The sequence below is a fragment of the Carcharhinus amblyrhynchos genome, chromosome 25, assembly GCF_965287045.1.
Source record: "Carcharhinus amblyrhynchos chromosome 25, sCarAmb.v2.hapA, whole genome shotgun sequence".
Taxonomy (NCBI): domain Eukaryota; kingdom Metazoa; phylum Chordata; class Chondrichthyes; order Carcharhiniformes; family Carcharhinidae; genus Carcharhinus; species Carcharhinus amblyrhynchos.
In genome coordinates this window covers 43092984-43105399 of record NC_137348.1, presented here as the reverse complement: position 1 = coordinate 43105399, position 12416 = coordinate 43092984, and the positions used below count along the sequence as shown (strand labels likewise).

Sequence of the window (12416 nt, the reverse complement as noted above, 5' to 3'; positions counted from 1 at the left end):
ATGGTTTTATCGCTAGGCTATTAATCCAGAAACTCAGTTAATGATCTGGGGACCTGGGTTCAAATCTTGCCATGGCAGATGGTGGAATTTGAATTCAATAAAAAATATCTGGAATTAAGAATCTACTGATGACCATGAAACCATTGTCGATTGTCAGAAAAACCCATCTGGTTCATTAATGTCCTTTAGGGAAGGAAATCTGCTTGGCCTACATGTGACTTCAGAGCCACAACAATGTGGTTGACTCTCAACTGCTCATAGGCAACTAGGGATGGGCAACAAATGCTGGCCAACCAGCAATGCCCATGTTCCACGAATGAATAAAAAAAAATTCTAAGGGGGCTTGACAGGATAGATGCTAGGAAGATGTTTCCCCTCATGGAAAATCTGGAGTTAGGGAAAAGTTTTAAAATAAGAAGTCTCTCATTTAAGATGGAGATAAGGAGGAATTCTTTCTCTCAGAGGGCTGTTAGTGTTTGGAATTCTCTCCCTTAGTGAGCAGCAAACACAAGAACACATGAAATAGAGAAGAGGCCACCAGTCCCTTCAAGCCTGCCCCGCCATTCAGTATGATCATGGTTGATCTATACTGACCTCAAGTCCTTTTCTGTGCCATTTCTCCATAGCCCTCTACTCCTCGATCTAACACATTTTTAGTCACCTCCATTTTTGAAAACTTCTAATTATCCAGCCTCCACTACCCTTTGGGACAAAAAAATTTCAGAAATTCTCCACTATCTGTGAAAAGACATCTTTTAAATTACTGGCCCTTAGCTATGTTTCCTTGTTCAAGACTCTCTCATTAGTGAAAGCATCTCACCATCTATTCTGTTAAGCCAGTGGAGGCTGGGTCATTCAAGACTTAGTTAGACAGCACTTTCGTTGACAAGGGAGTCAAGAGGACAGAAGGAAAACTGGGATTAAGGCCACAGCAGATCAACCATGATCTCGTAGACTGGCAGAGCAACTAGAATCATAGAATCCCTACAGTGCTGAAAGAAGCCATTCAGCCCATCAACTCTGCACAGACCACAATCCCACCCAATCCCTATCCCCATAACACCATGCATTTACCCTAGCTAGTCCCCCTAACACTACGGGGCAATTCAGCATGGCCAATCCACCTAACCTGCACATCTTTGGATTGTGGAAGGAAACTGGAACACCCGGAGGAAACCCACTCAGACACGGGGAGAATGTGCAAACTCCACAGACAGTGACCCAAGTGGGAATTGAACCCAGGTCCCTGGCGCTGTGAGGCAGCAGTGCTAACCACTGTGGCACTGTGCTAGGGGGTCAAATAGCCTACTACTGCTCCTTTTTTTATGTTCTTGTGTCAGTGATGTTGGACAAAACAGACTGTCAATGGCTGCTCTGTTTGCCTGAACAATATTTCAGTGGCCGAGAGTGCTTATAAATACAAGTTCATTTCCACCCTTACAAATTTTACTTACCAAACACAAAGTTATCTGGTCTGAAAATCTGCCCAAAAGGGCCAGAGCGAACAGAGTCCATAGTACCAGGCTCCAGATCCATGAGGACAGCACGAGGCACATACTTTCCACCTAAATCAAAAGGCTAAATGTAAGAAACCTATCAAACCTTGTATAATACCATGTCACTTACAACAATAGTGCCCATTGAATCATAGAATCAATACAGTGCTGAAGGAGGTCATTTAGCCAATCAAGCTGGCACCGACTCTCCAACAGAGCATCTTAACCAATCCATTACAGCATCATATCACATTAATCTTAGCATCATACTGTGTCTGTCATGACATCATACTGTTAGTCTGACTTTGTATATCAGTTAAAGAGTCAAATCAAATTAGCCTGAGCATTGTACCCCGTCAGTCTTGGCAATGTACCGTGTCAGCTGGATCTAGAACATGGCATGCAGATCATGCTGTAGCTTTGTGGAAGTTTAAGATTCTAATTTGTAGGAGGGCCCAGGAGCCTAAGTGAGTATCCAGATATTGTGATTTTCACAATGCTAGCTGCATATGTGAATGGACCACGTAAAATCCAGTTCTACAATACCAATAGATTCTATAAGGTAAGCAAGAGCAGCTATTATGGTGGCCCCCATCCCAAAGCAAATGGAATGTTCCAACCTTCTTCCTACTCAATTGTCCACTACCATGTACAGCAGCCACAGCAAGTATGTGGCATCTTTAGGTGAGCCTGTTCAAAAAGTGCCATCATATCGCACTTCTAGAATTCTTGCTTTATTTTCATTGTTTCCTCTCCCAACCCTTTTTCGGGTTTCCTTTAAGTATGCAAAGGCACCAGGAAACCACCTCATGTATACTTTCCCTAATTATATTTATCATTGAAGCTGAAAATGGGAGGCTCCAATGAGCAACTGAGAGGAAAATGCAAGACTACAAGGTGTGGAGAAATGAGCACAGGAGTTTCCCTTTGGCAGATCATCACTACATGGGTTTTCCACTGAACTGTATCCAAGTTTGCTGCATAATGCAGAGAATACAATGAAGTATTTTATGAGCCTGACATGAGTTTAAAGTTTATTTTTAACTCATCTTTGGCAGCAACCCCATTTATTTGCTGTTATCAGTTATATTGATAACTTTTATTTTATTGTTTCATGGAATCATTGGCAAGGCCACCATTTGTTGCTCATCCCTAATTGCCCTTGAGAATGTGGTGGTCAACCACCTTCTTGAAGGGTGCAGTCCATTTGGTGCAGATACACCACAGTACTGCTATGGAGGGAGTTTCATTGCAACAGTGAAGGAACAGCGATATAGTTCCAAGTCAGAATGATGTGTGGTTTGAAGGGAAACTTGTAGGTGGTGATACACTTGTAGGTCCTTCTCAGTGTTGGAGGTTGCGTGTTTGAAATACGCTGCCTTGGTGAGTTGCTGCAGTGCATCTTGTATATAGTATCTGCCTTCATGACATTAACTATGGAACTGTTATTGTCTTTCCTCTATTTCAGATACAACACATGGGTTTTCCTAAGGTAGTGGGGTCATTTGAACTCTCAGGGGGTTTCAGGACCTGCCCCTTAAGTGACTTGCCCCAGGATCCCATGCTCAGGCTTATGAGCCACGTTTAATGGTAGAACCAACAATTTTTTGGTGATGAAAAGCTGGAACCTTAAGGGACATTGGCCTCTAATAGGTGGAGGATTCTTTGGGAAGACATGAGTTTCCTTTAAGTACACAAGAAAGGCATCAGGAGACTACCTCATGTATACTTTCCCTAGTTATATTGATCATTGAAGTTGAAAATAGGAGGCTCCTATGAGTAACTGAGAGGAAAATGTAAGACTGTGAGGTGTGGAGAAATGAGCACAGGAGTTTCTCTTTGGCAGGTCATTACTACATGGGTTTTCCACTGAACTATTCTATGTATTCTTTGCTTTTTGGAGAATGAGGACAAAAAAGTGAAGGACCAGACTGCTCTATCTGTCTATAAGATGGTTAATCTGCTGTGGCCTTAATTCCATTCTTCCTGTCTGTCCCCCACAAACCCTGGGCAGCCTCAGTGATGAACATTATCCCATATCTGAACAGAGATCTCCTGTCATGCATGTGCTTAAAACTGGACCAGCAGATGGGAACCACAACAGCTCAGTGACTATCACTGCTAGCTGTGCAGATACATGGATTTGGGCCAGTGTCTGTGGGAGTCTGTGCATTCTCCCTGTGGTTGCGTGGCTTTCCTCCAGGTGCTCCGGTTTCCTCCCACACCCCAAAGATGTGCTCTTAGGCTGATTGGTGTAACAAATTGTCCCTAAATTATTCTCCCCTGAATCTGGTTTCCAATGGGGGTACCATTAGCATACACACGGGTCAAGGTAGGTGTAGGAAAGTGCTTTGTTAAGATGGCGGCGCGGGCTTGTTGGGCTGAAGGGCCTGTTTCCCGTGCTGTGTTGTTCTTTTGTTCTTTTGAACATTGGTCAGGATTTCATTTCTGGGTCAGGAATGGCTACTGTTTAGATCCCTGTCCCAAACCTTCAGCACGTTCCAGAAATACCCACTGGGACTTTTAAAAGGCCAGGTCAATTAATGGTAGGGACTGGGCTCACCATTCATTCAGGGATGGTGAGCTTGCTCCTGTCAATGGAGCTTCCTCCAGCTGAGCTGGGAGCTGTGTAACAGAAGACGGAGAGAGAGAAAGTCAGCTATGCTTGCTTATATATTTTTTAAAAGGCCACAGATGCTTGACCATGATTCTGGAGGGGCAATTCCTCATGCCATGGCTTGGCAATCATTATAGATCTGGGAGGTGGGGATCCTACCTAGGGATCCCACCCATGATTCATTGTGACTACCGTGTTGGCCTGCAGCTAACAGTGGAATCCTTTCCTGTTGTGGTAGGTAATGCGATTGACTAAAGAGAATATTAATTCACAGGCATTCAAATTATAACTGGACTGCTGATTATCCTGTAACTGTAAAATTGCAGGACCATCTTACCTTGTTGCTGTTTGTCAAGGGGGAAGATGAGATTAGTCCAGGCCAATAAGGGCCACCTGCATTGCCAAGTAAAAATCTCAGTCACTGTGGAACATTAACATTGGCCTGAACTAGCTGACTATTTGGCCGGCCCCAAGCCTCTCACTGAAAATACTTCAGGGTCAGGATGTTGATAGGGAACCACTATGGAGGCAGGCAGTTCAAAATAGCCCACCTGAATTCTTTGACACAAGTTGTTTGAAAATCCAGCCCATTGTTTTCAAAAGGCTTCAATTTACTAAGAAAAGCTATTGCTGCAAGTACCACTACAGCTTACCTTCATAGGTACCTCATTGCCAAGTCATATCCACCACCTCTGCTTATGTACAGAGTCATTCCAGGTTGTCATCGAGAAAACCACTAACATTAGCCAATTAATTGGCTGTACGTAGATGCCTTCAGCAAGTCATGGATGAACCACACAACCCAGCAAACAATTTTACCTGGTTTCCCACTGACAATCAGCAACAAGAGGATACTACTATTTTAGAATTACAGGGTGACCAACAATCCAAGCAGTCATCGTCTGCATACACTTCAGTGAATGTTCTCCTTTGTCAATGGTCTTGCCTATTGTTAATTCTCATTCTTCCCTGGAGAAGGAATGATGTTTTAATTTTAAGGAAATGTACAATGCCAGCACTTTATGGTTCTGAAGCTAATCCTCAGTGTGGCTCCTGAGACACCAGGTTATCTTTGTATTCATGGCTCTTGTCATTTGCCTGCTATCCCAGGGCATGAGCTATCTTCTGAGATAACTGCATTAGAGTACTAATTGAGCACACCACTGACATAATGAAGATATGATTCAGGTACTTAGTTTGATCTTGGACAACTTATAGTATAGCTGGAAAGGATATTAGGATGGTGGTTCGAGGCTGCACTCTACATAGCTCTGCTTTATAGATAGGTCTCCTCATTGAGGCAGTAGAGGAAAACCACTCCAACACAAACAGCAAGGGCTTAGCAACCTGAAGAGGATGTGGAAGACACCTCAATGCAATGTACAAGTCCCAGACAGAAAGCTCTTGATTTCCAAATTCTGGTCACTGGGTTCTGTTTATTTCATTCCTGTCTATACCAAAGTTGCTATCAAATTCAAAACATTCTCTTATACAAATTATACAACTCCGATTTTTGTTATCAAATGGAAGTAACTTTCAAATTTGTTTAAGAATAATACCTTTGCACACAAAAAGTTCAGAGAAAGCACAATTTTAATCAGAAATCAGGCTGTGTGTTTGCTATGTTTCTGTCCATAACATTTTCCCTTGATATTAATGTATCAAATATTACCCCTGGCCTTACACTTCTGCTGTTGTTGTTCACCCATCGTTATCAATGAGGACCTCAACACCATTAATCATTTTGAGGCTGGTTGTGGTGTGTCCAAAGATGACTAATCAGGCCAATTCGGGCACAGAATGTCCTGGCACATATTGGACAGACTTGTGTGGACACTGTAGTTGTTGCGCTAGTGGCTCTGGACTTGCGCAGCTCACGCTTAAGTTGTGCTTCAGCAATACACCTTGCTTCGTGAGCTTTTGTGGATGAGGCAGCGCCAGGTAGGGTTGTTTTGTGCCAGCATTTCCCAGGTGGTCGTGTCAATGTCAAGCGACTTCAGGGAAGCTTTGAGTGTGTCTTTGAATTGTTTCTTCTGCCCTCCATGTGAGTGTCTTCCAGCAGAGAGTTCCCCAAAAAGGAGCTGCTTGGGTATGTGCTCGTCTGACAGACGGATGACATGACCTGCCCACCGGGTCTGCGCTCTCATCAGCAGTGTGTGGACTGATGGTGGACTTGCTCTAGAGAGAACTTCAGTGTCTGGTACTTTGTCTTGCCATCTGATGCATAATATTCTGTGAAGACAAGTCATGTGGAAATGATTGAGCTGTCTTGCATGCCTTCAATACACAGTCCACATTTCACAGGCATACAGGAGGGTAGTGAGTACCACGGCACTGTAGACCTTCAGTTTTGTTGCTGGGCTGATTCCTCGATGTTCCCATACAGTGCAGCGCAGTCTACCGAAAGCAGAACTTGCCTTTGCTATTCTGCAGTTAACTTCTGCATCAATAGTCACTGCTTGGGAGACAGTGCTGCCAAGATAAGTGAACTGGTCCACTGCCTGTAGTTTCTGCCCTTTGATTGTGATTATGGGTTCTGTGTACGGTGCATGAGGAGCAGGCTGGTGCATGGCTTCAGTCTTTTTAACGTCAATGGTGAGTCCAAAGTTGTCACAAGCCGTGGAAAATTTGTCCATACTGACTTGCATCTCTGGCTCTGAGCCAGCATACAGTGCGCAGTCATTGGCAAAGAGGAAATCTCTCAGAGGTCTCTTTCACTTTGGTAATAGCTTGAAGTCTCCTCAGGTTGAAAAGCTTCCCATCCACTATGTACTCAAGGCTGATTCCAGCAACACTGTCCTGGAAGGCATCATTCAGCATGGCAGTAAACATCATGCTGAACAGTGTGGGTATGAGCACACAGCCCTGTTTGATGCCACTGGTGACTGGGAATGCACAGTAAAAAGTCTGACAACACCAGGTTTTAGTCCAACCGATTTATTTGATAGTAAACTCACTAGCTTTCGACGGGTTTCCCTCTTCTTCAGGTGAATGGAGAGTTCTGGCCTCAGACAGGGCATATAAAGCACAGACAGTTTACAGAGTACTGATTAGAATGCAAATCTTTACACCTAACCTGCTGTTCAAGTCCTAAAGTGGCCGACAATGTGTGTGGAAGGAGCACTGATCACAGGTTAAAGAGATGTGTATTGTCTTCAGACAGTAAAGTGAGGTTTTGCAAACCCAGGCAAGTCACGGGGGTTACAGATAGTGCGACATGAACCCAAGTTTTCTAATTCGCATTCTAATCAGTAATCTGTAAACTGTCTGTGCTTTATATGCTCTGTCTGAGGCCAGAACTCTCCATTCACCTGAAGAAGAGGGAAACCCCTCAAAAGCTAGTGAGTTTACTATCAAATAAATCGGTTGGACTAAAACCTGGTGTTGTCAGACTTTTTACTGTGTTTACCCCAGTCCAACGCCGGCATATCCACATCATGACTGGGAATGCCTCAGAGGATTCTCCGCCATCCAGTACTCTGGCCATCATGGAACTGAATGAATTTGGGGGGCAGCCGAACTTTGACATGATCCTCCACAGGCCTTGTTGGCTTGCAGTGTCGAAGGCTTTCGTGAGGTCAACAAAGGTTGTGTAGAGCTCACAATTCTGCTCCTGACACTTCTCCTGAAGTTGGCACACAGCAAAAATCATGTCAGTAATCCCACGACCTTTGTGGAAGCCACACTGTGACTCTAGAAGCAGGCCCAGCTCCAGATGAGCGACCAGATGATTTAGCAGGACTTTTGCGAGGGTTTTTCCTGTGATGTAGAGCAGCGAGATTCCTCGGTGGTTGTCGCATACTTACCGATTGCCCTTCCTCTTGTAGAGGTGTACGATGGAAGCATCTTTAAGTTCCTGAGGAATGGATCCTTGCTTCCAAAAGGACTGGAACAACTCGGTGAGCTTCTCAATAAGTGCAGGACCGGCAGCTTTACAGATCTGTGCAGGTATGGCATCTGCCCCTGGGGCTTTGCCACTGGATAGCTGGCTGACAGCTTTCGTGACTTCTGCTACTACTGGTGGGTCATCCATAACGCTGTTGATATCAACTTGAGGAATCCTGTCTATTGCCTCATTGTTAACAAATGACGGTCGGTTGAGGATGGCTTCAAAGTGTTCAGCCCATCTCTGCAGGATCTGAGCCCTCTCTGTAATGAGAGTTGTACCATCTGTACTCAGGAGGGGGGAACTCCCGAGAGATTGGGGTCCACATAGAGTGTTGAGGGCTTCAAAGAACTGTTTCAAGTCGTTTCTGTCAGCATATCCCTGTATTTCATCTGCCTTGGCGCTCAGCCAGGCATCCTGCATTTTACGCAGTTTATTCTGGACTGTCCTGTGAGTAAAAGCATTTTTCTTGGCAGCTGAAGATGGGTCGTTCTGATAGGCCCGATGAAGACGTTGCTTTTCAACAAGTAGAGCCTATATCTCCTCATCATTCTCATCAAACCAATCATGCTGCTTGTGGGTGGAGGGCCCAAGCGTCTTCAGCGCAAATGTATGGATAGCATCCCTGAAGCGTCCCCAGTCGTCTTCAGCGCTACCTGCGAGGTGTGGGTCAGTAAGCTTGATTTCTAAGTCTTCAGCCAGTGCTGAAGCTATGCTGGGGTTCTTTAGCTTGGCCGCACTGATTCTTTTCATAACCTTGCTTCCTTGTGGTCGCCTCTTGGGTCTGATGCGGAGCCTCATTTTGGAGACAATGAGCCTGTGATCTGTCCCGCAGTCAGCACCACACATGGCCTTGGTCACTCTGACATCCTGTCTGTCTTTTCTCCTGACAATGACATAGTCGATAAGACGCCAATGCTTAGAGCGGAGGTGCATCCAGGTCTTGTTACGGGTATGCAGACGGAAGGTTGCGTTGGTGACATAAAAATAAGCACCTTTATCAGCAATGTGTATGGAATGTAAAGTTACGAAGAAATATTGATGGATTAAGTGAATGAGCAAAACTGTGCCAAATTAATTTCAATGTGGGCAAGTGTGAGGTCATCCACTTTGAATCTAAAAAGCATAGAACAGTACACTTTCTAAAGGTGAAAATCTAGAAACAATGGTGATCTAATGAGATTAAGGGGTCCACATTCTTAAAATGTCCTGAAAGTTTTAGAAACTAATTTTTAAAAAATGAAATGCTAGCCTTTACATCTAAAAAGACTGAATACAAAGGAATAGAAGTCATACTTCAGCTGTCCAAAGCCCTGGTTAAACCCCACCTGTTCTTACATCATCATGTATAAGCGTCACATCTTAGGAAGGATGTAATGGTCTGGAGGAAGCACAGCATAGGTTTACCAGAATGTTCCTGTAAATTACGGGAAAATATTACACAAACTGGGGTTGTATTCCCTGGAATTAAAAAGATTAAGGGTAACTTGGTCAGAGTTTAAGGGAAAACCGTAAACTATAGATAAATTATTTCTTCTGTTTGATGGGGGTGGGGGGTGTGGTGGTGTGAAGGCTTGGGGCATAATCTAGGAATTAGATGATTACTAATGTTAGGAAAACTTCTATATGAAAAGAACTGCAGAATTTTGGAACTTCCTTCTGCAGATGATGCCAGAGCAATTATTGAAATTGATAGATTTGTGCCCATGGAGTTATGTCTTAGATCAGCCATGATTTCACTTAATGGCAAAGAAAGATCTGAGCTGCTGAATGGCTCCCTCCTGCTCCTGTAGCTGTTTAGGTACTTCATCCAAGGGAATTCACAATTTCTGATCCGCATCCTCTAAAACCACTGGAGCTTCTTTCTTCTTTTGGCTGTCAGGCGTATTCTCCCATTTTGGTTCACTTTCCATTTAGCAAGCTGCCACAAAGCACTCTGAGGTAGTGCTTGGGAAAGAATGAAATGAATGAATGATAGTGAAATGTTGTTAAGGGCTATGTGTAATGTGTTCTTCCTCAGGGAGCCAGAGAGGAGACAGAATGATTGAGCAGACTAAGAATACAGGAACAAGAAGTAGGCCAGTTAGCCCCCCGCGCCTGTTCCACCATTCAATAGATCTGCAATCTAACTCCTTATACTTTGCCCAATATCCCTTAAACTAATCTTGTATACCTTTGGATATAGAAGATAAATGGGTGAACTATCTGAGATGTCTGAGGTGCTTAAAGGGTTTGATGGGTAGGGTAGATTGAGACAAACTAGTTTTTGTAGTTGGGGAGTCCAGAACAAGAGGGCATAATCTCAAATGAGCTAGGCTAAAATCTAGAAAGATGTAGCTCTCTTCCTAAAAAGATCTGAGTGTAAGGGTCAATTGTAAATTTAAAAATGGAGATTGATGTTAGGGAAGGCAAGGAAAGGTTACAGAATCAAGCAAGGAAGATGAAGTTAAGGTAGAGGTCTGTCATGATCTAACTGAATTGCAGAACAACTTATGAGCAGAACAGTTTACTCTTTTTCCAATATTCCTAAAGGGATTTCAGAGGCCCAGAATGAATAGGAGAGGAAGTGAAGTTTTAGCTGCACTGTCTTGATGAAACACCATTGAGGACTGCGTTCAATTTTTGTGGTATGAAATTAAATAAGAAAGTAGGTACTGACTGATCATTATTAAAATGTAATCTTCCATGTTCGCAACTATCTTCTGCTAAATCCCCACCATGACAGGTGTTAGTTTTTGACATACATAGGATACAGAAAAGGCTACAGACCCAACAAAATCCCAGCTGCAGTACTGCAGTCCTCTCCTCCAGAACCTGCTGCATCTTTATACAGACTCTTTCAGGAAAGCTACAACACTGATACTCAATCTGATAAAAGTGGATAATTATCCAGGTATGTCCTGCACACAAAAAGGAGGCCAGCCAATTACTGCCCCATTAACATACTCTCAATAATCAGCAAAATGTAAGAAGTGGTCATCAAAATTTCTGTCCAGTGGGACTCACCAATAACTTGCTCATTAAATGCAAACTAAGGATTACAGGGGGATTTTACAGCCTCACTCAAGCTGGACCAGAAATTCCCACTCAAGGTCAATGATGTTTCCGTTGACTGCCCCTCGCCTGTTCTGATTCCGTGGCGGGTGAGGTGGTAGAAATTCCGGTGCTAGTCCAAAGATGGACACATGACTTGAATTCCAAAGGTGAGGTGAGGATGATGTCAAGGGAAAATTTGACCCAGATATGGCACCAAAACATTCTGGCAAAACAGATGTGTGGCAAGTGGTATTCCCACCACACAACATTTCCAAGAGTATGCACTGTAGCTAGTGCATCTCATCATAACAATCTGCATTTTCCATCTAGTATGATGTGGACAGCCGATGTGTGAAAACACAACCAAATTCAATTTCATCTCCAAGACACATGAACAAATATCACTTCCCTTCAAAAGCACCAAGACAAAATGCTGGACATGACTGCCTAATGGCATTATGGAAACTTCATTTCCATCGCTCCATTGGGACACTAAGAACAGTTCACTTACAGATATACATAGAAACTCACCAATATTATCCTGACAGTACCTCCCTCCCCTTTGGACCACTGAATAGACAATAAAAGCGATATTGTCGAATCACCATCACCTCCAAGTCATACAGCATCCCAGTGTAGAAATATAATTATTGCTCCTTCATTATTGTAGGCTAAAAATTCTGGAACTCTCCATCTAACAGCATTCACCACAAATTGTAGCTTTTTAAAAATTAATTCACAGGCAATTATCATTGGTGAGGCAAGGATTTGTTGCCCATTTCTAATTGCCCTTGAGAAGGTAGTGGTGAGCTGGCTTCTTAAATTGCTGCAGTCAAAGTGATGTAGGTACACCCACAGTGCTGTTAGGGAGTGAGTTCCAGTGCAACTGAAGAAATTATGACTGTGGCAGCAAGGCGGCACAATGGTTAGTACTGCTGCCTCACAGTGCCAGGGACAAGGGTTCAATTCCGGCCTCGGGCCACTGTCTGTGTGGAGTTTGCACATTCTCCCAGTGTCTACATGGGTTTTCTCCGGGTGCTCTGGTTTCCTCCCACAGTCCAAAGATGTGAGGGTAGGTTAATTGGCCATGCTAAATTGACCCTAGTGTCAGACGATTAGCAGGGTAAATGTGTGGAGTTATGGCAATAGGACTTAGGTGGGATTGTTGTGGATGTAGGTTTGAAGAGCTGAATGGCCTCCTTCTGCACTGCAGGGATTCTATGATTCCAGTCCTAAGTCAGGATGGTGCTCAACTTGGAGGAGAATGTGCAGTTGGTGGAGTTCGCTATCCTTGTCCTTCCAGGTGATAGAGGTCACAGGTTTGCAAGGTGCTGTTGGTGAGCTGCTTGTGGATGGTAATGCTACTGTGCATTGGTGGTGG

The 12416-nt window shown here is 43.8% G+C and overlaps 1 protein-coding gene across 5 annotated transcripts in view; it reads right to left on the bottom strand.

Moving 5' to 3' along the window:
• The window catches only part of LOC145358150 (tubulin beta-4B chain-like), a 98242-nt gene that overhangs the window by 8859 nt on the left and 76967 nt on the right, over nucleotides 1-12416 (bottom strand). For all 5 annotated transcript variants that reach the window (XM_080211856.1, XM_080211852.1, XM_080211853.1 and 2 more), the window contains one exon: nucleotides 1455-1565. In XM_080211856.1, coding sequence (XP_080067982.1) covers nucleotides 1455-1536 — 82 coding nt within the window. In that variant the 5' untranslated portion in view covers nucleotides 1537-1565. The remainder of the gene's footprint in view (nucleotides 1-1454; nucleotides 1566-12416) is intronic.